The sequence below is a fragment of the Fukomys damarensis genome, unplaced genomic scaffold (genome assembly GCF_012274545.1).
Source record: "Fukomys damarensis isolate Sample0158 unplaced genomic scaffold, DMR_v1.0_HiC HiC_scaffold_23, whole genome shotgun sequence".
Classification (NCBI taxonomy): Eukaryota; Metazoa; Chordata; class Mammalia; order Rodentia; family Bathyergidae; genus Fukomys; species Fukomys damarensis.
In genome coordinates, this window is record NW_022900935.1 from 27,854,311 (window position 1) to 27,880,507 (window position 26,197).

At 42.4% G+C, this 26,197-nt stretch overlaps 2 protein-coding genes across 8 annotated transcripts in view; both read right to left on the reverse strand.

The window, feature by feature from the left end:
• Nucleotides 1–26,197, reverse strand: part of Agbl4 (ATP/GTP binding protein like 4) — a 1,213,327-nt gene that overhangs the window by 200,478 nt on the left and 986,652 nt on the right. The gene's annotated exons all lie outside the window — the stretch shown is intronic.
• Bend5 (BEN domain containing 5) overlaps nucleotides 5,772–26,197 on the reverse strand; it is a 45,391-nt gene continuing 24,965 nt past the window's right edge. For 3 of the 4 annotated variants that reach the window (XM_010610277.2, XM_019205413.2, XM_019205414.2), the window contains exons 4-7: nucleotides 21,955–22,116; nucleotides 20,094–20,242; nucleotides 13,930–14,143; nucleotides 5,772–6,242 (exon numbers count right to left, since the gene is read on the reverse strand). In XM_010610277.2, coding sequence (XP_010608579.1) covers nucleotides 6,085–6,242; nucleotides 13,930–14,143; nucleotides 20,094–20,242; nucleotides 21,955–22,116 — 683 coding nt within the window. In that variant the 3' untranslated portion in view covers nucleotides 5,772–6,084. The remainder of the gene's footprint in view (nucleotides 6,243–13,929; nucleotides 14,144–20,093; nucleotides 20,243–21,954; nucleotides 22,117–26,197) is intronic. The other variant, XM_010610278.2, reaches the window with a different exon arrangement.

Below are 26,197 nucleotides of genomic sequence, written 5' to 3' on the forward strand. Positions count from 1 at the left end.
GTCATGCAGAGTCTTTTTTTTTTTTTTTTTTTGTAACAAGAACTGAACTCAGGGACCTTGTGCTTGCAAGGCAGGTGGCATCACCACTGAGCTAAATCCCAAGCCCTGGACAGCATTTCTTTAATAGCAAGAAACCAAAGAAAACAAAATACAACAAAGAGATAAGAAGTTAATCTTAGCCCAGTGCTGTGAAGGGTATTAAGGTGATAGCTGTGAAAATCAGGCCGCAGAGGAGGAAATGTTTGCTTATGATATTAGGTAAATAAGGATGCAGAGACAGTAGGAACAAAGGCATTGCCTTGCACAGACAGAAAGACTCAGGAGTGAACGTGCCCTAGGGCTTGGCTCTGAGGTTATGTCTGGGGATTCTTTAAAGGTTTTGGATTTCTTCAAATTTTCTTTTGTAATTTAAACAAAAATGGAAAAGAAGAGCTCAACCAGATGGAATGTTGGGCTGCACCCAACAAGATGAAATACAACAGGGATGCAAAGTCCTGTATTTCATTTAAGAAATGTGTTTGAAAAATTCACACAACTGGGGAAAAGAGTGGCAGTAAAGAACTGTTAGGATGAAAAAGGGCAGGAAAAAGGGAACCCCCCCAAAATCCATGAAAGTTGAGATCATGGATCAGACCAGTAGGATTATCACAACTACGCAGTGAAGGAGGTGACTGGGACTGGAAGACTACACAACTTGCCCAATTTTCTTTAAGATTGAATAAATAGTGAAATCAGGATTTGAGTTTTGTGTGAGTTTGTCTATCTCCAAAATCCACGCTCTTTCTTTTATACCACATTCAATTAGCATGAGAAGTACTGTGTTAGTCAGAAGAGGAGGCAGATGAGGATTTAGTGATATTCCTCCATCTCATACTTGCAATCTTACCCTACTGTATGGGTTCAAAATGAGACAATTTTATTTATAAAGTGAAATCTTATTTCTAAGTGTGAAAAGTAATATCCTGCTGATACCTGGAGTCCAGTGTCTGATTCTGAGGCCTGTCTTTGGGGTATATCCATAAAAGCACAGCTAAGAGGGTCAGAATTCTCAGTGTTAGGGAACTAAGAACTAAGATGCTCCACTCATATGATTCTTGAACCAAATCTGTGAGGTAGGTATTATTATTACCATTTTAAAAAAGAAAACTGAAGCTAAGACAGATTTAGAACTTGTTCAAGGTTATATCTTTTTTTTTTTTTTTTTTTTTTGGCCAGGGATCAAACTTGGGACCTTGCACTTGTGAGGCAGGCAGCTGAGCCACTGAGCTAAATCCCCGGCGCAAGGTCATATCCAGTAAGTGATAGAACTGGGTTTTGAACATAGGGCCATCTAAATCGTGAGTCCTCACTTTCTTCCATGGAGTTTCCTCACCCTCATGTGAAATGGTGGAAAAGAATTTGAGCTATTTATTAATTGGTGAAGGGCAAAAATAGCCAACTTCAAAAACTCTACAAAGCATTCTGCATTCAGAGGGGAGAATTTGAATTACTTTAGCAGTCTCCAGGAAGTAGTTCATCTCAATAGATGAATATTATAGTGATAGCATTCACTGGACAGATTTTTAGGTAGCAAGACAATTGTCATGTCTGGGGTTATTCAAGCATAGTCTGGAAAGGTCTTTGTTACAGTGGGGAGATCTGGGTGGAGAACCTCCAATATCTCTTCTGAGATCTCCAATCTCTCCAAAAGAAGTGATGGAATATCTGTTGCTGTGTCTATCTGCAGGCATAAAAGAAAAATTGTATGTCCAAAGTAAACAAACTTGTCTATAGGAACCCTAAATACAGAAAACAAAATGGATTCTGTGAGAAATGCTTAGGTTTTAAAGTTTTTCTTTTCTATTAAGAAGAAACCAAACTCTGCAGAGTTGCTCAGTCTTAGTAATAACTACAGAAAGTATAACAAGGTACTACTTTTCACGAATTAAGGTGGCAGAATAATTTAGAGTCATCATATGCATTCCATGTGTAAAGAATAATAGAAAGGCCATTCCCTGTTGACTGAGGTGAAACCACCCTAGGAAAACATAAAGGGAAAAACCTACACAACACAAACATCTCTGAGTTATCTTCACAAACAATCTAAAGATCTGTCACAAGGCCAATAGCAGCTGGTGCAAGGGGGTGCTAGAGGTAGGACAGAGGAGCAGAAGACAGAAAGTGAGCCTAGTCAGCATGCACTGGGGACATTTTAGGGTTCAATAACTGTGAAATAAGCCAAGACATCTAGAGAGCCAGGTATGCAATACAGGGTCACTGTGTAAGAGGTCAGCAAGTTATAGACAGGATAGGAGCATACTAAGGTGAGGAATGAACAGGTATAGGGAGGGGATGGGAGAGAAGAATCCCAGTATTGATGCTGCTAGCCATTTGTCCACTCTTGCTGGAGTACTTTTATTATATATTCAGTTCTTCTAACAGCCCTTTAGCTAGATATTAATTTCCTTCATTTTGCAGATGAAGAATAGATGTTAAGAAAGATGAAGTAACTTGTTTCAAGCAAGGTAGCAGGTGCTAGAGTTGAGAAGTGAACTCTAATGCATTTACTGTCTAACTTGAGTTCATCACATCCCCATGCTTGGTGACAGTGTACGGTGATTACCTCCGTGCACTGACAGATCTGTGGATTGGCCCCTCTCCTGGGCTGACCAGATGGTTTATCCAGTTGTAGCTTTATATCTTTTATGAATGTCACAGAGCAACATGGAAGCAGGTTGAATGCACAGGGAAGGCTACTGACCCAATCAGAAGCTAAGGTCACAGGTATATAAAATATATATTTAGACCCTTCAAAAACCCACAATACTTTCAGTAGTGCCATATGGAGAGTTTTTTCCAAAAATTTCTATAAAGTAGGTTTTTATTCTTCATATTATGATAAAGTCCTAATTTACAAATGCTACAAGAAACCAGTAGGAAAACAAAAGTCACCAAAAACACACCTTACTTAGCTAAGAAATCAAGTCAAACCCCACTTGTTTCATCTGATGACAGAGAACTTGTGCCCAAGGCATCTGAATGAAGGCTTTGCCCAAACCTCATTAATTCAGGTTCTGCCAATTCAGTATTAACCATCCTGTCCTATGAGACTCACTGGCCTGTCAAAGGCATCAAAAGAATCTAAGTGTAAAAGTAAAGGGAAAATTACTGGAGCCTAGACAGACATTCATATTCTGCAACAAATCCAACTAAATTGCATTTGGGGAGCAGAAACATAACAAGTTATATGGTAGATCCCAGTTTTGATAAATTTATTCTCAATTTCAAATACCCCCAGGTACTTCATGACCATCCACTTGCTGTTATTTACTTAGGAAACACTCTTATTCCTTTATTAATGCAGATCTTCTAATGAGTTCTGCTGAACTCACACTTTCCCAGTGATACTTGTATTAAAATACACATTTCAAATCTTACCCCAGACCTACCAAATCAGGCTTTCCAAGCTAAAGTCCAGGAATCTTTATTTTAAACACCTCAATGAATGCTTAAGATAGGGTAAGTCTGAGAAACATTCTACTACACAAAATGACTGGGTTTTTCGTGTTTTCTGTTTTGAATGCAATTTATGCTTATAATGGTAATGTTATTCCCAATACCCCCAAATGGCCTGAATTAATGAGACAAATTATCACTGACTACTTAGGTTCGATCACTCATAAACATATCCTGAGATTACATGGCTAGATTCATAGGTGGACCATAATTTTCCACTCATTTTCAGGGAAGAGATAAAGGATAATTTTTGCATAGAGCTAAATTCTAGTCTAGTCCCACAGCTGATAGCCCCAAGACCTCAGGCAGGACACTACTTTAGTTTTTCCGAACCCACTTATTTGTGTGGGTTTAGGATTGACTGTCTCGCCCTCCTATCACAAAAGCAGATACCAAGAACATGACAGGGGCTCAAAACCATCTCACTAAACTACTAAGTGAGATCTTCTGTTCCCCATTAGAATTGGCCCTTACAAGTGTATTTTGCCTTTTGCATCTATTTCTGATTTCATTCTGCCTTGTGTGCTAGAGATAACTAATATCTGCATGTCTTTGTGATTTACAGCTTCCTTTTCCCTGGTATTACCTAGATTGGTCTCCACAATAACCCTGAGTTAGAGATCATTATCAGAAGTCAGTTGACATGCCTAGAAGTGGTAAAGTGAGGACTTTAACCCAGATCCTTACAGTCATTCACAGGCCTTTACTGTCCTTAGCATATGCACCATACATTACACAAAGCACTTTCACATTCATCAAGGCATTTTTATTGTAGGGATTTCCACAACCATTTCTCCACTACCTAAAAGCACCTACAAAGAAGGGTCCATATTGAATTAGCCTGAAGGGAATGGACAGAGCCTCCGGGTGTTTGTATTTTCACCATGCTTAGGAAGAAAAGAAGATGAGTTCAGGAAAGATGCATATTTTTTTCCAGGTCTGTCATGCATCCCATACGACTCATGCCCAAGCTGCCCCATGCCATAAAAATGAATATATCTTAACAACAAGAATTTATTGAATACCTATTAATGTCAAGACCTTTACTTACCTCATGAAGGAATTAACCTATTTTAAACACTTAGAAAAGTCCTGATACATAGTCTGTTGCTATTACTATTTATCTGTACAGCATGTGAGGTAGGCATTATTTTCCTCATAATACTGATAAGGACACTGGGAAATTAAGTGATGGGCCCCAAATCATACTGTTAGTCTGTGCAGTAAGTACAAACCTATTTGGGTAGGAAAATACCATAAAAGGAAATTCTCTTCTATACCTCCTATTAGTGAACGTTTAATAGTTCTTGTTACAAGGGATTAGTTAGCTTACAGAAATAAAAGTTCTCAAGGTGGCAGCCACCTTCCTTTTATACTACTCCAGGATCCCTGAGCTTTCGCTTACATATCACTGATTAAAGGATAAGAAAAAGTAGAGGCTGAAATTTTCCAACCAATGACTAAAAACCATAAAAAATGAGTAACAATTGCCAACATTTGATGAACACTTCCCATATGCTATTTCTAATCTTTTAGTAACTCTGCAAGGTAGGTATTATTTTCTTTTTATGGAACAGAAAACAGAAATTTGATTCAGAAAGATTTGGTTAAGCCCAAAGCAATCAGGGGAGCTAGACGTGGAATCTAGAAGTATCTCTCCCAAGCCCTTGCCCTTTTTAAATGCCATGTTTACTTCATAGGCATTACAGAAAGGAAAGTGCAAATCAACAGAAAGACAGAATATGGTTTGCCAAAATGTGTGCCAGACACCTTAGAGATTCCGTAACTGAAGAATGATAGAAATTATATAACTTGAAAGATCATTTGATATAAGGTAGGATTAACAAACTGATACCAGGTGACACTGCCTGTACTTTCTGAATGCAATGCTATGCCACACCTAACACCCCCCCACACACACACATATATGCCCTTTTCTTTACAAAGATTGGTTCAAATTATCAGGGAAACCAAATCCCAGATCATATTGCAAAAGCAGTTGGTTCAAGATCTGTCCTTTGAAGTCAGAGAAAGTGATCTGTTTTTGAGACAGCCCTTCAGAGCTGCAGACACAAACCACATCCCTTATGAATTTTTCTCCTTCAGACTGAAGTTTTATCCTCTGAAAGAAAGGATATTTCAGGCCGCATATCACACTAGTCATCTCCACTGTACACTTAATATTCTAAATACATGAGAATAATGATTGTCTACATCAAGAATTAATGAAGTTTTATTATAGAACAAAATAGAGGAAGAGACAGAAGTTCTTTGATGGCAAAAATATAAGTTCAAAGTCCTTGTCAAGTGACAGGCAGCTCGGAGACGCTTTACCACCTGAGAAGAGTGTGTGCCAGTCCCCACATGACTGGCACTGGTGGCGCCAGGCTGTTGCTTGAATTCCAGCAAATCCATCTGCCTTCTCTGGAGTAGGAAGTCCAAGTTCACAGCGAGCCTTGATCCCAGAGCCCTACCAGGTCCCTACCAGCACACCATCGTGCTCAGCGGGGAACGATTTGGGTAGCACCATTGCCTGCAGATCGCATGCCGCGCAAGGAAAACACAAAGGCTTTATGAAAAATCTGAAGTTTATTGCAAATTGTATTTTGCTTCCCTTCGTTCTTCATTTTTACAAGATTTATTGATATCCATGATTTTTTCACAGATGTACTTGTTGACTTTGGAGAGTCTCTGTGCAATTTCAGTTTCATCCACAGTTTCTTGTGCTATTCTGTCATACAAACACTCTGGACATAGAGAAGAAACAAGGCCAAGGATTAACGGTCAATTGGAGAACAGAGGGATGAGCTTCCTCACATACTTCACAATATACCAATTCATGTATCTCATGCGCTATGTTTTAAATTTTGTGCTGTAAGATGTATTTAGAAAATAGCTACACACTCTAAATTTAGACTTTAAAAAAAAACAGCAAAACATACATGGGCCACTGCCTGGCTTAATCAGATATGTATGGTTCCTCTGAAACCCAGGGGTGTCCTCCTCTCCCCTTATCTCCCTCCTGCTCCCCTCTACTTCCTTCCCTTCGCTCTCCCTCGTCGCATGTCCATCAGAGATAACTACTCTCCGGAATTTCTTCTTCTCTTTTCAAATTAACATATATAAATATATACTCAAATAATACGTTGAGATTTCCTGTTTTCAGCGTTTTTGTGGCCATCTCTATATACCCTTCTGACCTACTTATTTCACTCAATGTTATACGAGATTTACCCACGTCCAAGTGTGAAGCTTGAGTTCTTTCATTTTTACTCACAGTAGTGTTTGACTGTGTGGCAGCACTACACTCTGTTTATCCATTTTATTGTCCACAGATAATTAGTTTCATAATTACAAACACCCTTGCACATGTCCTGGATATACATGCAACAGATTCTCTACTATCAGCCATGGCGTGGAAGTGCTGAAGGTTAGCGTGTGTGCATACTCAACTTTGCTGCTGCTGCGGGGTGGGGGGGTGCCTATTAAATGGTTTGTCAGAGTGGCTGTTCTTACTGCATTCTGAATAGTAATATACACAAGTGCCGGTCACCCTGTATCTTATGGTTTAGACAACCTGGTGCATGCAGAGTAACAGCTCACTGTGATGACTGCTAATGAGGCTGAGGATGGTTACATGCGTACGGAGTTTCTTCATCATTTGCTATGATGAAGCAGAGTCAGTTTCACACAAGGCCTGATTGTAGCCTCCTTTTCTGTCAGTCCTCTACCCTGGAGACCGGGCACAGATTGCTGCCTCACAATGCTCACCTCAAAAATAAGGATAATAGTGCTGGGAGTGGTGGCGCATGCCTGTAATCCCAGCACTTGGGGGCTGGAGTTTGAGACCAGCCTGGGCTACACAGTGAGTTCCAGAGCAGTCTGAACTACATAGCGAGACCCTGTCTCAAAGCCCCCCCCAGATAAATAAATAAAAAGGATAATAAACTAAGGGGTATCAGTTCATAGATGCCAAGAGATATGTGGGGTAAACATTTTATAAGCCTTTTTCAAACTATAAAGAATTGCTATATCTGTGTGGCATTACGATTATTTTATGTATATACAACTGTTTATTGCAAGAGCTTAGCACAGAACTTTGCAAGTGAACAAGATTAAGTAAATATATATTGAATGAATGAATGAATGGCTGAATGGATGCTTCTCCAGGAAAACTTGAGGACAAAAATTCTGGACACGAGAGGACCGGGTGCGGGTATGGGTGTGGTGTGTAATCATGGACAAAAACTTTAACTTCTTTGACCCTGAGATTCCTCACCTATAGAATGTAAATGACAACCCAATCTTAAGAAGCTGCTATGGAGAATAAGCAAAATCTTGACTTTAACAAGCCAGCTGAGGGCAGGCAATAGGAGATACAGAGGATTAGCAGTAGGAGGGAAGACACAGACTAAATTGTGCTAATCCATCCACTCTTACGTGAGAAGACGGTTTTGGAGAGATGGAGTCAGTGCAGGGCAGGAGCCCTACGACTCATCACACCTTGTCTTTCCTGGGCACAGAGCCAGCCTGCCCACTACTGCCACCCCTGCTACAAGTGAATGTGCAAGTGTCATCTTTGTTTGGGCCACCTGTTCCTCCCCGTTGAGAGAGGGTTTCACAGAGAGATGGCTTTAAAAGCTTTTAATTGATCTCTACTGCTTCCTGCCCAGTCACAATCATCATCAGTTCCTCTTGTCTTCTTCCTTCCATAGGTCAGAGAGACAAGAAGGTAGGGGACTCTGCCTCTCCAGCCCCACTTCTGCCACGTCCACTGCAACTCTCTTTGCATTCCACGCCATCCAATCAATCAGTGTCTTTTCTCATCTCTGCCAAGAATACTCTGCCTCCACTCCTCACCTGCCTAAGTCCTACTCATTCTTTTGGATGCAGACTTCTTGGAACTCATTAGATTTGCATTAAGAGACACCGGTCTACCTACAACACTGTTCATTCACACCTATTTGAAGTTCCCTATGGAAGCACTGGTCATGAGCTCATAAAACTGTAACCACATCACCTCCCCCCAGCACTCAGGACACTTCCTCGTTCCCTTTCCAACTCTGGACCAGAAATAAGCAAACACTCATGGCGACCTTGTTGGAATCTGCACCAGATGAAGAAGATGAGCTGTGATAAGATGTTCAGGGGCTCAAACATGCTCTAACCCTAGATAGTGTGCAATCTTTAGGGAAACATTTCTGGGACTCCATTTCATTATCCATGGAAGTGGATTACCTAACCAGACTACCCAACAAGATCATCCAGCTTTAACTCTCTGGTTGTCTGAAAGGTAATAAGGGCAAGAGAGAAAAGCAGAAGGCTCGGAGTAGATATGATGTCCTCAGTACTAGCAGGAATCAGAGAAGAGTAAGAAAGAGAAGGGTGTAAATGAGGAAGATTTTCCAAGAGTCCCCTACAGAATTCCAATCATTTTCATTTCCTGAGGGTAACAGCTTTGAATGGGCCCTCAGGTTGATTAAAAGGCTTTTGTTAGACTCTGGTTATTAATCACCTGCAGTTGCCGGGAATGTCTCCCTCTGCGAGGGAGCATTTGAGATTATTGCTTAATTAACAAGGTTTATAACAGCGCTAATGTGTCCTATTAAAGAAGTTATAAAAATTAACCAGAACGCAATGCTGTGGCTCATTTAGAAAACTCAGGCACTCTGCAAAAGGTCATTCGACCTTAATAAGGATGAACTGTCATCCTGGAGCTTGTCTTTACAGCAAGACTGCATCAGCAATCCTGCTTTCATCTTTCTAAATCAGGGTCTGTGTTTGCCCCATCCTTCTGCTAGCCTGTAAGGAATGATTTTTAACATCAAAGAAAAGAGGAAATCCTCCTCAACCCTGTGAGCATAAAGGCTCTTGCCATTTTTACACTGTAAATGTGACTAACTGTGATAAAATTATACAAAATAAATACAAACAATCTCGATACAGCCAGACAGCTTGTATGGAAAGAACCAGCCAAATGAAATCTGGTACAGCACAAATAATTAGGCTAAAACTGGTGATAATATGATGTGATGGGACACAGACTTCAAACGTATCTTCCTGTACTTAAAAAAATTTGTGTTCCAGTAAGACAAGACACTCCCGGTGACAACACAAGGCCTGGCATCCAGTTCAGTTTGGCAGTCTTTAATTAGTTGTATGTCCTTGAGCAAGTTTTTCTTCTCATCCACACACACAGGGCAAGTAAGTGTTTTACAGCCTCTAAAGCAGGTGTAGATGAGGCTCCCAGGAGGTGAGGAAGAAGCAGGGAGAACTGAGGTACGTTTTGGTGCTTCTGGACACATGAGAAAAGCACCTACCATTTACAAGGTCAGAAATGGCCTTCTGAAGGGAGCCTCCAAACAGATCTGGGCAGCAAGTATCAATTAGCTGGCCAAAGGAGAACGGCTGGGGACTGGTGTGACTGCGTTCCCAGGCACCAGAAAGAGCATTTAGGAATTCCTTAAGGTGATGGAGAACAAGGCTTGCTCGGGGAATAGTAGTTCATTCTGGTAATAAATTAGAGTTCAAAGGCAATAATGTTGAAAAATAATGCTGGAGATATGGCCAGAAGTTGGACTGTGAAGGTGCTTTTATGATATATTGAGACACTGACCCTTTAATAATGAATACTGTGAATCAGCTGTGATGGGGCAGTGGTAAAGGGATCATATCTGGTTTCTGAAAGATCACTCTGGTCATACAATGGGGAGAGGCATCTGGAAGCTGCTGAAGTAGTGCAGGAAAAAGAAATCTGGCTTGAATTATGAGGGGCAGGAAGGTATGGGAGCAATGGAAGAAAGTACATGGTGGCAGGACAAATTGGGAAGGAGGCATGTGGGAGAGGCAAGGGTGAAGCCTGGGTCCCCGGTTGTGTCCTGCACCAAGACAGAGACCACAGAAGGGGCACAAGACTTCATGGAGGAGAAGGAGGAAGAAGGGGAGGGGAAGGAGAAGAATGGTATAGCTTTGCAGATGTCACGTAGACACCCATGAGGACCCCATCAGAGTGAACCTAGATATACACACCAGGAACACAGAAGTGTAAAGCCATGTCAAATACAGGTTAGGGAATCATCATTCATGATTTGGTAAATATTATTAAGCACTTACTACATGCTAACCCTGAATAAGATGCTCATAAAAAAGCTTAGATTTTTTTTTTTTTTTTTTTTTTTTTTTTCAGAAGTGTAAAGCCATGTCAAATACAGGTTAGGGAATCATCATTCATGATTTGGTAAATATTATTAAGCACTTACTACATGCTAACCCTGAATAAGATGCTCATAAAAAAGCTTAGATTTTTAACGGAGGTGGGGGAGAAAGAGAATTTTCAAATAAGTACGTAATATTACACAGAGACATTAAGTAGGGTGGTGTGGAAGAGAGAAATAGAGGGCCACTTGAGATGGGGAAGCTGGGAAGGGCTCTCTGAATGACAAGGAGGTGGGATATAGAGATCCAGAGATCAGGAGGGAGGGCGCTGCAGTCAAGGCTTAGATTTTTAACGGAGGTGGGGGAGAAAGAGAATTTTCAAATAAGTACGTAATATTACACAGAGACATTAAGTAGGGTGGTGTGGAAGAGAGAAATAGAGGGCCACTTGAGATGGGGAAGCTGGGAAGGGCTCTCTGAATGACAAGGAGGTGGGATATAGAGATCCAGAGATCAGGAGGGAGGGCGCTGCAGTCAAGGCAAGAGGAAAGACCAGGAAGAAGGATTCTGGCCAAGCATGGTGGTGGGAAGTGGGAAGTGTGCTGTGAGATGAGATGAGAACAGTCACCAGAGGCCAGGGCGGACAGGTAGGCATTACCTAGCGAGACTAGTACAGATCTCAGCTGAGGGTCATGGCAATAGGATCAAAAGGAAGTTAGGAGATCAGCCTAGGAAAACACAGTAAGAAAGAAGAGGGCTGGAGCCAGAGGACAGGCAAAGGGAAAAAATTCCACCAAAGAGACTGAGAGCTGGAGGGGAAGGAAGCCTGAGCTCCTTAGTGAAGGAGTGGTCAATGTTAAACTGCTAGTGAGAAGGTGGAAAATGAGCCCTGGATTTAATCTTGGATTCAGTGACAAGGAAGTCACTGGTGACCACCTAGAGCCCTCTGAAGATAGATCAGATAGACAGCTGGAAGGCAAATGGGAGGGTCGCTGCCAGTGAACACAGAGAGTGTAGTCATGTCTTTCAAGAAGCCTGGACATGCAAAGGAAGAGCCACAGCAGCAGCTGGGTGAGGAAGAAGCTTTCGTGAGTTTGGTTTGCTTCTGATAGAAATGAGTGACCGAAGCATATGTAAACCATGCTGGAAAGAAACAGGAGAGTAGGTGCAAAATCGGAGGAATGGCTGCTAGGAAGGCAGGTGGACAGGATGCAGAGTCCAGATGGAGAGAATTGCCAGCCGCAAATAAGAGAAGGAAAGTTCTGGATATGAAGTAGAAGAATGGGGTGGTGGTGGTGGTGTTAAGCCTGTAGGTGTGATTGTTCTAAGCTGTGGTAATTCCTTTACTTGTTTCTTTGAGGGAAGATACAGGACATCTTTTGAGAGAGGTGTGGGCTACCATGTTTGGAAAAAGCAGAGGATGGCTTGGTAAATGGGAGTGTGGACTGGAGAGTGGGAAAACACAGAGGACTTAGCAGAGTGTCTGTAATGGTCCTAAGCTACAGAACTGAGGTGTATTCTAGACTATTTCACCACTCCAAACTTAAAAGGCCCACTTTCAGCAGAGAAAACTGAAACATGGAGGAAAAGTAACTTATAAAAAAAATCACAGCAGAGTTTGTTTGGGATGAGCTTGTAGGTCTCCCTATTTCTTCTGCTTGGCCCTCACTTACTAAGTGCCAGGCACTGTGCTGAGCAATGAAGGCATGAAGAATCAGATGTGGATCCTGAAGCAGACAAATAGCAGGTAATTTTACACAGCAATGTGACAATGGTAGGGACGCCACCCCTGGGATCTGCTGAGTTATATTCCAACAGGTGTAGCAGAATCAGAGGTCTTCCACCTGTCAGGCCGGGCAGGGTTGCTTCCCCAGGAAAGCCTTGTGCTCTAGGAGATCTCTCAAATCAGGATTCACTGTTACAGACAGCAGCCAGAAGAAAGGTTATCCCTGATTATCTAAAAGTGAGTGGCTGCCTAAATAAATTAATCACGAGCCAAGCAGGGCAGGCAGCTGTGCTACCGAAGAAAAGCTCCAGACCAGACTCAAGGATTGTATAAGGTGAGTGAAGTTTAATCTAGACTCTGAAACCGTGTACCTGTGACCTTAGGCTGGTCACTTAATTTATCTGTATCCTGCTCACCATGACCTCCATAATGTATCTTAAACCTGGCCAGTTTTTTCTGTATCTCCTGTCCTCCTAGTCTACAGCAGCACAAACTCTTCTGGCGAGTAGGGACTCATTTCTCTAATTGCTGTCTCTGTGATCACTCCTCTACCTGAAGACCTCCACTGCCTCTTCTGTGAGTGGAGTAAACCCGAGCTGTTTACTGTGGCCTTCACAGCCCTACATGTCTGGCTTTCATCCACCTTCCTGACTTCACCCACCTCCAGCCACTTTAGCCTTGAGCTTTGTCGGTCTTGAGTTTTCCGGTCTTTGCACCTGCTACGTATTCTGCCTGATTCACCCCTCTTCACACCTTCCCAGGGCTGGCTCTTCTACCTCCGGCTCCCAGCCTGACTGTCACCTCCTTAGGCCGGCCTTTGTTACCAGCGCCCTCTGGCTGACACAGTCCTCTTAGCCCTACCACATGATGTAGTGAAGCTCACAGTACCTGAAACCACCTGACTCATTGTGGATGCATTTGTTGTCTGCCCCTAGAACCTGCTCAGATCACAGGGTCTGCTCAAAATGGTAGGGAGACAGATGACCCCCTGTCTCTCTGCCTGCCCTCCCAGACATGAGAAAGGACACTGCTCCTAGTGACCTTCAGCTGGCCTTCGTCCCATTAACTGCTCCAGGCACAAAGTGAGAACCGTGAAACTATGTCCCCAGCCCTTGCTGCTGTCTGCATGAACAGTGATCCTTTCTTATCTCCATGCCTTTGTTCAAGATGCTTCTGGCTCCTGAAGTACCTCTCCACACACCTGCATCTTCGGTCTGAAGCTTCAAGATCCAGCTCAAGGAGCTCTTTCCCAGGAATGCTTCCCTCGCTTTCTAGCTGAGGACATCCTCCTCTCCTGAGAACTCCCAGCAAGCTATCTGTCCCTCTCACATGCTAATTCCTTGAACTGCACGCGTGTCTACAATCCTCTGTCCTGTTCCATGTGAGCTCTTCAGGGACATCTGACATATTTTCTCCTGCGCCCCTGTGCCCTGTCCCCAGAGCCTGGCATACAGGAGCTTCAGTAACTGTTCACTAAATTAAACTGTGCCCCATGCATTCCTTCGAAGTAAAGGACCACGTCTCAGCTGTCATATTTCCATTCCGTGACCTACCTCTGACAATGCTTAGTTTGTGAGGTGAGAGGGGTGGCTTTGGGACTGCATCCTTCTTTTTTTTTGTGGCGACTCCTGTGACGCTTCTGTTTTTCAGAACATCTGTTCCCCAAATCATGACTGCCAAGTTCTTCGTGTACTTGGAATCTCCTTGGGTTACTTGCAGCTGGTGCCATTTCTCCTCATCAACCCAAATCCCGCTTCCCAGATGGACCTGAAAGGGACAAGAATGTCACACCTGTTTAGTCTGGTAGCAGTGAAGCAGGAAGCTACTTTTGTCCTTTACAAAGCATCACTGTACAACTGTAAGGGATTCATGCTACAGATACTCTCTTTAAGGGTAATTATAATAGCTGTCATTTACTGAACACTTGTAATGTGCCAGACTGATTCTAGTGCTATATATTCACTATCTCAAATCTTCATGGCAAGCTTGGACAGAAAATATTATGATACCTTTTCAGTTCAGATAAAAAAGTCAGATTGGGGAAAGGGAAATACTTACCAGAAGCCACTCAACTCCTCAGTGCCAGAGCTGGAATTCTAAGCTATCCTTACATTATCAGGGCCTGCTCAGAGCCTGACCAAGTCTCAGAACACATGCACTTAACTCCTTCGTCTATTACACTCTAAGACAGCGATGGCAAACCTTTTAGAGAAGAGTGCCCAAACTACAACTCAAAATCCACGTATTATGTTGCAAAGTGCCAATGCTTTAATTAAACCTGAATACTGAGGTTTTAGTTTAGAGAAAAAAAAAACCCTCAGACTTTACATTAATAAGTTTTGTCTTAAAAGAGAAATAAACAAAACGTGTGCCGTAGGTTCACCACCACTGCTCTGGGAAGACTGTCTCTCTCAATGTGAACATTCAGGGACACATATCTTCCTAACACAATAGAGGCTGCAGGCAAGCAACTACAGAAATTGCTTCTCCTTGGACCTCTCTCCCACATATTCTGATTTATTTGGTCTGAGTGTGGTCCAGATGCCAGGATAATCTAAAGCTCCCTGGATATTCTAACTCAGAGCTTAGTCTGAAAACCACTGAGCGCTGGAGGGAGGAGCATCTGGCCAGGCTGTGCCTCCTCCAAAGAGTGTTGTTGTATAACCCACCCCCCAGCCCTGAGCCCCCAGCTCTGAGCGTTAGTCTCTGATCCGTGGAATGTGACAATTGGACTTCATCTCAAAGTTCATCCTTAAACCTCAGAACACCTATGAGTTTAACAAATTAAACCCAATCAAAATGTAGCTAGTTTAGTTCTGACAGCACTGAACCCAAGAAACACAATCTTGTGCTCTTTACTGAGGGAAGCAGTCAAAATGCTGTAGTGCAGAGCAAATAACTTACTATATTCTTATGCTCCCAGAATGCTCTAGTGATAAGCTTCTAAATTTTGTTCTCCTTTCTGCTTTTTAATAACTTTCAAACCATTTACTAATGATCATTTAAAAAATAGTTTGAACTTTTACATTGCCTTAGATGTTGTGCTTTTGCTGAGTCTATGAAGGGAGGAAATGGCTTCTGTGGGATGGAAGAGAGGGAGCTGCTAATAAACTGAACTTTCCAGGGGGCAACAGAATGCTCTATGAAAGATGCCTGTTTTCAGAGAGACCCACAGCTTATCACCACTGCGCACTCAGGAGATGTCTCCAGAGAGGTCTGGTCTAAGAATACACACTCTCCCAAAGTGAGGGCAAACCAGAAGACTCCTTGCTCCAAAATGATTAAAGATCTTTCTCCTGAAGAGTGGTTTGAAAAGGGAGGTGGGCAGCGAGATGGACAGAAGGGCAGCCAGCAAGACTTCTTCCTTCACGGTTTAATGAGGTTTTCCAAAAATACAGAATGCAACCTTCAACCATCAGTAAGTAAACAATCTTCCTGCCACATCTGACTCTACACTTCCTTTTGCTCAATCTTTTACTTAGACCTCTGCAAGTGATCAGATAACCAGGTCTGTGTGGTCCCTCTGCTGCAAACTTCAGTAAGGCAAAGCAGCCCTGGGGTGTGATGTGCTGCCTGGGGCTGGTAAGAAAACACTGACCCCCAAGGTCAAGCTCTGGCTTTTTGCCTGCAGTTGAAAGTTTAAGTGGGTAGTCTTCCAGATCAGGCGTGCTGAGGATGGTGCCCTGTTGCTCCCTGATAGACCCTGCATCACCTCTGTTGATGAAGCCACCCACACAAGCTTCCCGTGATAGATGAAGAAGAAGGACCTTTGAATTAGATTAAATTCTGAATTAGAAAACTTTAGAGGTGGAAGGCAAGTTCAGTGTTCTAAACATCTCTGTACTCTTCTATCCCAGGCCTTGTTTTCCTGTAATCTTTTAACTTACTACTCTTAAAAGAGAGAAGACATTCATTTTAGCCAGTCTTCTAAATGAGAAAGGGGACACTGATATTGTTGAATAGCTGTAATAAACTCAATTTATTTAATCCTCACAATGACCTTAAGAAACAGAAATAAAGGCCAGAAACGAAGCTCACGATCACTGCACCTGCCTGGCAAGTGCAAGGTCCTGAGTTCAATTCCTAGTACTGTAAAAAAAAAAGAAATAGAAATATATAGAAAATATTTTTTCTTATTTATAGACATGAATAGAGATTGAAAGGGACTAAATTACCTTTCCCAAGACACAAGATCAGTAGATTCTGAAATCGAGATTCAAACCCAAATCTGTATAACCCAACTCACACTCCCCCAGCCTTCCCTGCTGTCACCAGTGTCACAGTGGTGTGGATGCAGGTGAAAACAGCAGATCTAACAAAGGAGCGCACAGTTTCCCTCTTGTGTTTTCCTCTCCTGTGCTGGCCCCCAGGGCAGTTCTCCACTACAAACAAGAAAACCAAGGCAGAGGCCATGGACTGGGCTCGATTTCTTTCTTCAGCTGCTGCTTCTTCCAGCCCACCTTGTAATCTGTGACATTAACTTCCCTAGAACACTGCTTTCCTTCTTGGACTAGATGACTTCAGCAGTCTTCCAAGTGTTTTTATACAGAACCTTTGGAATTCTGAATGGCTCAATTTCTGTCCCATCAGATTCTTCCTCCTAAGCCTGGCTTTAAAGCCCAAGGGGCTCGCACTCTATTCTGTCTGCTAACCTTTACCTCCCTATTGTGGCCATCACTCTGGCTCCCCTCCTCCTGTCTCCCATATGCTCTAACAGAAAGAGGATTGCTCTGGAGCCGCCAGCCCTGGGTGTGAGACTGGCTCTTCTACCTACTAGTTGGTTTACACGCGTTAGACATTTTATTTCCCTGGGCCTTACTTTTCCAAATGTACAATTGGCAGATCATCACCTAATTCACAGAGCTGTTTTGAGGATTAAAGGAGATGACTTAAACATCAAAAGGACAGCACACCAATAACTACAACTTCCTTGGCATTTATCCTCTATCTGTGTCTCTGATCACGCCACACCCCATCCAGGAATGAATGCTTTCTTTATGCCATGAGCTTTCTAATATTTCCAGTCCAGCCTAAAATCTAGGCAAGACTGCTCAAGCATTCCAGGGCTCATTTCCATCCCTTTTGGACTTCTAGTCCACTGGCAACCATCCCCACCTCATGCAGCACTTCATCTTGGTGAGAAGGAGTGGAAGCTTTGCTTCTTCTGTCCCTTACAAGGTAATCAGGACTAGTCTGAGCACAAAGCAGTAAGCAATTGTTGCGTATATTAAATATGCCTTAATGGTATCGATTTTCAGGGCTGCTGTTCCTTAGAGAAGTAAGTCTTTTCTGACATTCACTCAAGAACATGGTTGACTTTACAGCACAGAAAGAAATAGCTCTGGGTAAGACCAATCATAGGTATAATGCTGGATCATTTGAAATAAGGGTTTCTGGAGTCAGGAAACTCAGAGTCACTTGGAGCAATGTGCAGCCTTTGGGGGCACAGCAGGATAGATTAGCATGGGCACTGGCCCAGGAACCAAGAGATCTGGCTTCTAGTACCAGTCTGCATAATTGTAGACGAGTCCTTTCTCAGGATATGTTCAGGATATGTTAAATTAGAGTATTTAAATTTTAATAGACTCTGCAGGTTTATGATTAAATGAGCTTTTGAAATAAAACATCTTAGACAATGAAAAGCAATGCATGTTATCAGAATTAGAAAGTAATCTGTATAGTAATCACTATTCACACAAACCATAGCATACTACTTGACCAAAATGTTAACATTATTTATCAGGGGAAACTATTAAAAATGTGGCATCTTGTAGGATGGGAATTGATCAAAATATTTCTTTGTGAAATGTTTCATGGAACAAAATTCATGTCCTTTTAGGAAACAGAGCTCATTTCAGTGCAGCAGCTCTTGGAGAAATTAAGACCTCTGTTCACACGCAGAGAAGGAAGGGTCAGAAAAGACAGTAGAGCCAAGAACAATGAAGATTACTTCTGGGATGTTGGAAACGCTGCTGAGAGAAGCTGCCATCCATTTCCAGTGTGTCTGTTTTTCTTCTATCTTGTTTAATAAATCTCTCTGCCTAAGTACACATTAGTTGCATACAAAAGCCAGGTTAGTTTTATAGCAACATGCTAATAAAAAGACAAAATACTCTAGGTGTTTTCAAGACCCATGGTTTAATTAATGTGTAAAGAAATTAAATAAGTTTTAAAAGACCCATATTCATGAAGAAGTATTCTACCTTTGCAAAAGCAGTCCCCTATATTGCTCAGAAACTGTACATCAGCCTTCAAAGTCAGGAATAAATGCATCTCTCTCGGAAGCTACTTTCAGAAAAACTCTCCAGTCACTCCACAGTGTGGTCATCACTAAAAGGAAATTAACAAATGCAGAATAATCCTCTCTTCCTTTCATCTGGGGAATGTTCACAAAACTTAAGATAGGGAGTATGAGTAAAAAAAGGAGGTGGGGGGGCTACGGAGACTGTCAGTCCCAATCACGTTTCAAGATGAGGACACTGAGGCCCAGAGAGTCGAAGCATCTGCCCACAGTCACACAGACAGGACAGAGGTAAGAGTGATGCCACGAACCCAGGCTCAGGCTGCTACTTCCGCGTGGTCACGCCACCTTTCCTCTGCAAGGCTGTCTTTGAAGGCGAGGTGAGTGCAGGGTCCGTCTGCCCTGCCTCTGCAGGGAGAAGTGCTCAGTGCCAGATGCATGGAGTGACGGCACATCCAAGAGACTGAAGACTAACAAGTTCCACTTTCTTCACTTGACAAGGTTTGCTCTGACTCACACTGGCCAGTTGCAGGGATACATCTGGGCAAGCCCAAATCAAACTACTTTTTCTTTTCCATCAGCCCAACAGGGAGCAGCACCAAATAAATGGAGACCTTCTGAAGCATAAAGCAAACAAATGAACTGGCACAGATGATGCTTGGGAGAAGCAGTTGGTGATGTCTGTACCACGTGCCGTGGTGCAGAGAATCTAACACTTACACTGATTTAACCAGAGTTTAGGAAAGGGTCCTGACAGATGTCTTCAAAGATGAATTCATTTGGGGGTTAGGAGGATGTCAGCAGTTTCCTCTTCTGCCCTGTGCTATGTTGTCATGTAACTGACTCTAAGACTTCCAAAGGCTACTCTAGTACTTTTCATTCTATATCAATATAAATGATGCCAGTGCTTACATTTTCTTTCTGGATTTGTTTCCAAGGTTAATATAAGAAAATTTGAGGGACTACATGTGGCCCTACGACTGTGGGCTGGCTACTGCTGAAGACACAGCATAAAGGCAGCTTAGGGACAGGGAGCATGTCTTATTTCACCCAGGCATCCCTGGTATCAGGCACAGGGCATTTGTCAGCAATAAATGCACATACATTAAGTTATAATCTGTAAGTCAGGTTTTTCACATCCAGTTCACCTTGTGAACTTCAGGCACCCTATTTAATAGGAAGGAAAGACAAATTTCATCAAACTGTCCTGGTAATCTTTTTGTTGTTGTTAAATCTGTCTCACTATTAAGCTATTCTAGAATGTCAGTTTAGCTTTGCAGTGCTTTGGCCCAATAGGAAACAAAACAAGGAAGAATCCCAACAAGCCTATACTAATTATAATACAAATTCCACAAATAGTCACTCAGGACCAGGCCAACCAGTCAAGCTGGGTTTCAAAAGTTCCCATCATACTCTCCAACTTGCCTCTCACTAACAAACACTTGCAGGGAATGGATATTGAGCTTAAAACACTACCTTGCCATTGTCTAGGATATACTTGTCCATGACAGGTGCAGGAGCCGGGTAATAGGACGACGTATTTGCTTCCTCACTGAAAGTGCTCCGTAACTCCGGCTCGGGGTCGAGACATTCTGACTTTACTTTTTCCAAGTCAATGGCAGGACCTAGGCAGTTAAGAAAAGAGATCTGTCTGGAACTCCAAAGAAAATAAAAAGCAAATATTTTAACTATGCATCTATCAGCACATAGTGGTACCAAAAAATGCTAGCTTATTTTTGTCTTAAACCCAGACTTGAAAATAGTATGAGGTATAAATATCACCAGAGAAAAGGTGGAAAAATTGGAAAACAAGAATGCACTAGACTCAGAGTATGAATGAGGAATATTCTCCTAGGGTGTCATTGTCTACATGGAAAAGTAGGAGATGCAACTTGCTACACAGGAAAGAGATTCTATTCAGACTATGCTGGAGGAAAAGAGGTGAAAATTACTGGAATACAGAAATTGTGTAATTGCCAAAAGCTCCAGGTTTGTAGCCTACAGTGGGGAGAGCCTAGGCAAAAGGGAGGTTAGGAAAGCTATGGGGAGAAATACAAAGACCTTTCCCTCCCTAGGACCTAATGTCTAGACAACATTCCAAATAAGAAATTAAAAATACAATACCGATTAAACCCCTGATTGCCTGATCTAGCAACTACTCTGATTTTTATTTTAATGCAATCAACACAAATTACATGAGGTTTAAACAGTGAAAGGAAGCTGGGTAAATGGTTGTAGTTTCTATGAAGGATTCTTTCTTCTCCATTAGCTTTTTTAAATGATAGGCTATTTTTAAAATCACCTATTGTGTCTTGATTGCCAAAGGGCAGAGAAACAGGATGAAAATGGGTAAATAACGCTAAACGACTTGATTAATTTTTGTGGTCTAACAACTCCAAACCCAGCAGAGTTCAGCATGCTGGAAATTCTCCCAATGCAAACACTGCAAGAATTGATGCGGATCAGGGAACTGCATATGGCTGTGCATATAACTTAAGTAATCAGTGAATTCAAAGTTCAACCTCTTATACTAACATGTAGAATATTGGATACAAAACTGTTTATATACTAAATCCTTGCACACCAATCACCAATATGGTTGCAACTTTATGTTCAGTTACCACATCCTGGCCTTTGGGTGGTGGCAGGGATGATATTGGTATGTTTGTTACTAAAAGTTCTTATGAGAGAGCTTCCTAGAAGGAAAATATCACACTGCGAAGCAGAAACTCTGTGTGCTACAAAGATTTAAGTACGAATTTCATACAAATGTGAATACAAGACGGCTAGGGAGCAGAGCAGCATAGATAAAAGAGCTTACTTAATCTTGGTAGAGAGATTTTGGGTCCCATTCTTGATTCTGCTATATTTTAATTGAATGATTTCAGGAAAATCAACTACAGATGCAACAGATGGTAAAGTGAAGGACCAATAGTATCATAACTATTCTGATAGTATCTCCCAAGAGTGTGTACCCTTTTCAAGGGCTGGGTATAGGTTTTATTCTTTCCATTGTTCCCAGAACCTCACACCAAATTAGTACTCTGAATGTTTACTAACTGCATAAAAGAATAGCAACAATAAATGAATAATTCTAAAGTTTCAGAAGCAGATGCCAAAGTATCTCCTATCTGTATGTTGTTTCAGGTTGGGTTTCTGAAACACAAACAAATTTAAGGGAAACATTTGATATTTCCTTGTATTTGAAGAAGGTAATTAGTTTGCCTTAAAGTACATGGGTGAGTTGCTATCTCAGATTTCTTCCTGTGCTTGTGTTTGGTGACAGAAAAAAAAAAAAAAGAGTGGACTAAGAGGAGAAGATGATGCAGCATCTGGCCTTTGAGTCTTCTTTGGCAAGATAAGATCCCCTTTGTAAAGTCTTGTCTTCCTCCCATGAGAGAAGGTCGTTGGACAAAAGAAAAGATCCAGTCTAGCTGTGACTTCAATCTGGTTCTCTCCCATCCATCTCCATAGTGGTGCCACAGTAAATTCTTCAGCCCTTGAGAGGGAAGAGTGAGTTGGTGAGGGTTGGGTGGATCTCTAGTAGGCTGGGGCAAAGATGAGAAAATAAAGCCCTTTTAGATGGGTAGGGGTTCTTGGTGGCAGAGGTGTGGGTGAGTGGGGAGCTCTTCTCTCAAATGTCCATAAATTTTCTATAGTCCCCGAAATAGAAATCAGGACAATGTAGAAATCAGAAACATCTTGTAAGAAGAATGGGCAGTTCAGATGGCTGTAATTATAGACAAGGGAATCTGCCTCCACACTATCTACAGTGGGGACTAGGGTGCAGGGTTAAGACAGTCACCTCTCTGGCTCCATGCCCTTTGGTCCCCTCCCCAAAGTCAGACTCCACTCCAGTTACAGCAGCCCGACCAGATCCACACACGATATTCTTTTCTGCCTCACAGACTTTGCTTGTGTCACTCTTCAACTACCTGTCAAAGCTGCACTGGTAATTCAAGGTCTGGCTCAAATGCCATGACTCTGTCCTATCTCCTCAAATGGAGGTAAATGATTCTCTCTCCCCCTTGGCTTAGGATTTGATCAGAGCCACTGGGGTTCAAATACTGGGCATGCCACTTCCTGTTTAGGTAAGTTGTGATCTTGAATATCAGAGCCCTCCCACCTACCCCAAACCCACCAGACTTATGGCCTCATTTATTTTTCTTTCAGTCTCTAACTAGGCTGTGAGGCTGGAGGCAGCAGGGCTGGTGTGTTTTTATGTCAGAGAACAAAGTTTGGCCAGCATTTTGTTCAAATTCAACTCTCAGGAGACAATGTCCACATAAATAATTATTTAACTTCTCTGACCATCTTGCCTAACCTGAATGGAGAGACAACAGCAACTTGGCAGAATTGAAAATGCAAGATTTGACCACATATATGAGATGGTTACTTCAGAGTCTGGCATGGTATGGGTGCTGGGTAAACCAGCACTCCACTGCCCATTTTAACACACGTTATACTTGTGTGCTTTTGTTTCTGCCAGACTGTGAACTCTGTGAACCAAGGTCTGCTTTTATCCCCAGTGCCTAGCATAGGCCTGGCACACAGTGTTTCTTTGTAATCTACCCACTACACACACACACACACACACACACACACACACACACACACACACACACACACACATTGATAGGGTTTGGTTAAGCAGCAAGTTTATCTTACTGGGATCTTCAGTGCTTGGAGAGTACAATTTAACACCTGCTTGCCACTTTTAGTAACAGCTTCCTCCTCCCAGGGCCTTATACACAGAAGGCACCTGGCACTCCATCCTCAGAGAAGAGGCCCACTAGAAAAACCAGTAGAAGGCACATCGTGAAAGGAACCTTTCAGCAGACTGGGGTGTGAACCCAGCCGTGTGACCTTAGACAGGTCACTTCAGCTCTTTGAACCTCAGCATCCTACCCGCCAGTATTTCTAAGAGCCACACGCAGCAGGCTGCTGGAGCCCAGGACTGAGGCTCAGAGGATGGCAGATGAATGCAGGGAGGCATCAGTCAATAAAGCACAGTGCTTGGCACGGCAGAGCCAGGAATAAAAGGAACAACAACAAAAAAATGACATGTGGTTTCTTTGAAGAGAGGAGGGAGAGCCTCTGGCACTTTTAATTTTGGGGGGAGGTCACTTCATTGCAAAATTTAGTAGGATCCACTCCCCAATGTTGGCAATTTACATCTCATTACAACAAATGCTTCAGACTGCTGTTTTGCTTTTTAAAAATTTCTGAGGCATTGTTCTCTTTCAAACACGTGTGACCAAATTAGCCACAATAATAAGCACTTGCATTAAGAGAAAGTATTGTGAGATTTGGCACAGATATTTTAGGTAACAAAGGAACCTTTTTCACTCTGTGAGAAGAGTAGGAATAAAAAGAAAGGCCTCTTGATCCACTTGCATTTTGCTATTGACACACACTTGAAGTTTATTTTGGGGAAAATATACCTTTCCATGGAGAGAAACCTCTTAGCTGAGTAAAGGCAGCCTTTAAGTGAGTATAAAGGGTAGTGCTTGACTTTTCCTTTAATCATTCATGAGCCCATTTATCACATAACCTCTGCCTTGCACATCAAGATCTATGCTCTGTGAGTCCCTGCAGTGGGGATGCAGGGACAAATAAAAGGTATTCTAGCTCTGGGGAAGTTCATAATTTAGCATGTGAAACACTGTGACAACGGATACTAGTGCCTGTGACTCCATGGACGAGCAATGGATTGAATGTTAGAAAAACCTGTTACAAATCCTGACTGTATTTACCCCTTGAAGCCCTTGTGGCTTCTCCCAGAAGATGGGGATGATGAACAGAGAAAGGGGCTTTGTTGGCACAACAAAGAGATGAAAGGGCCGGGGATTTAGCTCAGCTGTTTGGTGGCCTGCCTTGCAAGCACAAAGACCCGAGTTCAATCCCCGGCACCAAACAAACAAACAAGCAAAACAAACAAACAAAAGATATGAAATTATACCATTATCCATTCTTGTTTTATCTTAAATTGGACAAATACAATTATTTCTGAAGAGCTTTTGCAAAAGTTACTGTTCATGTGACTTCTGGGAGTTTAGACATCAACTGTTTCTTCAAAAAATAAAAAAATGCTTGGCACTAAATATCATCTCTGATTTCTCATGAAATAGAAACGTTAATGATACCAGGTCTTTTAAAAGGATTGAAGCCTCCTATTCTAGTAGTCAACAGGAGGTTTTTCTGTTACGGGTACAATTCTAGTTTTTCATAAATGCAAATTAAATCAAGTCATAATGCTTAAAATACAGAACAGCTACTGTGGTATTAAGGCATTCTAGATTTAATAGACTAAAGATGCTTCTGCATTCTGAAGAAGAATATGAACACAGAAACACCATAACAATGAGAGAGAAAAATGATGCAGCACTGAGCAGGTAGATCTGTCTCCGTGGACCTCACCACTCCCTCAGGAAGGCCTCAGTCACTCTCACATGCTCTGTGGCTATGGGTCTCCTCATGTCTGATAAGGGTGGAGACAAATTTGTTCTCATTTCTTCAATGAGAACTACTATCTACCTACCAAGTGCCAGGCCTGGGGTAGGTGGCCTTGAGCGATTCACAGTCCAGCAGCAGAGAGAAACAGGCAGCATATTGTTACTACCCCATGTGGCCAACAAGGATTTGGATGAAGAATTCGGAATACAAGAAAATGAGGTTGGAGGACACAAGAAGGCTTCAGGATAATAAGCTTCTGAGCTGGAGCTTGGAGGCAGGGCAACAGCTTGCTAAGTGGAGGCCCTATGGTAGGGTAGTGATCATACGGTGAAGACAAGAGGAACAAAGCACAGGCTCCCTGTCTGACCATGACATATATGCACACATTTGGGGAAGGAGCGGTCACAGCTGGCTAAATGATCCTGGAAGGCTCTGACGGGTGAGTGTTGTCTGGAGATGTGATCGGAGTAAGAGGCAGCTCTTCAGGTACTTATTCCCCTCCATCTCCATTTTCTGAGTGTCTTATATGAATGGTAGTTGGAATAGGCTTTGCTGGGCAGAAGTAGAAGCAACTGTAGCATGAGGCCTGGGCTGGGAGAGTCCCAGTACAGATGCCTCTAGGGTGGGTCCATTCTGTTAGGGGATCTGGACCAGACAGCATAGCAGAGTGGGAACAGCCCCAAGGGAAGGGGTGAAGCCCTGAAAGAAACAAGTGATAGAAGCAGACCTATGCCCCCGGTTTGGGGGCTCAAAGATTTCCCCCTATTTTAAGAAATTGTAGATGTCTACTTTAAAAGATATGTTTAAAGAGAAGGACAGGTGAATAAAACTGAATATCTTGTTAAGTACCTTCAAAGAAACGTGTCTCTTTTTTCTCTGTAGCACTTCTCACCTAACGCATGATTATTTGTTTAACATCCTTGTGTTATGTGCATGTGAATGCCAAGGGGATGAGGCTAGGACAATCATAGTCATGTTCAAGGCTACATCCCCAGCACCCAGCACAATATGCCCTGTCATATATCAAACAATTACTAAACAAGTGTTGAGTGAAAGAAGTTACTCCTCGTGGCAGTTCTGCAAAATCAATATTATCTTTATAGAGACTTAGTGAGGTAATTTGT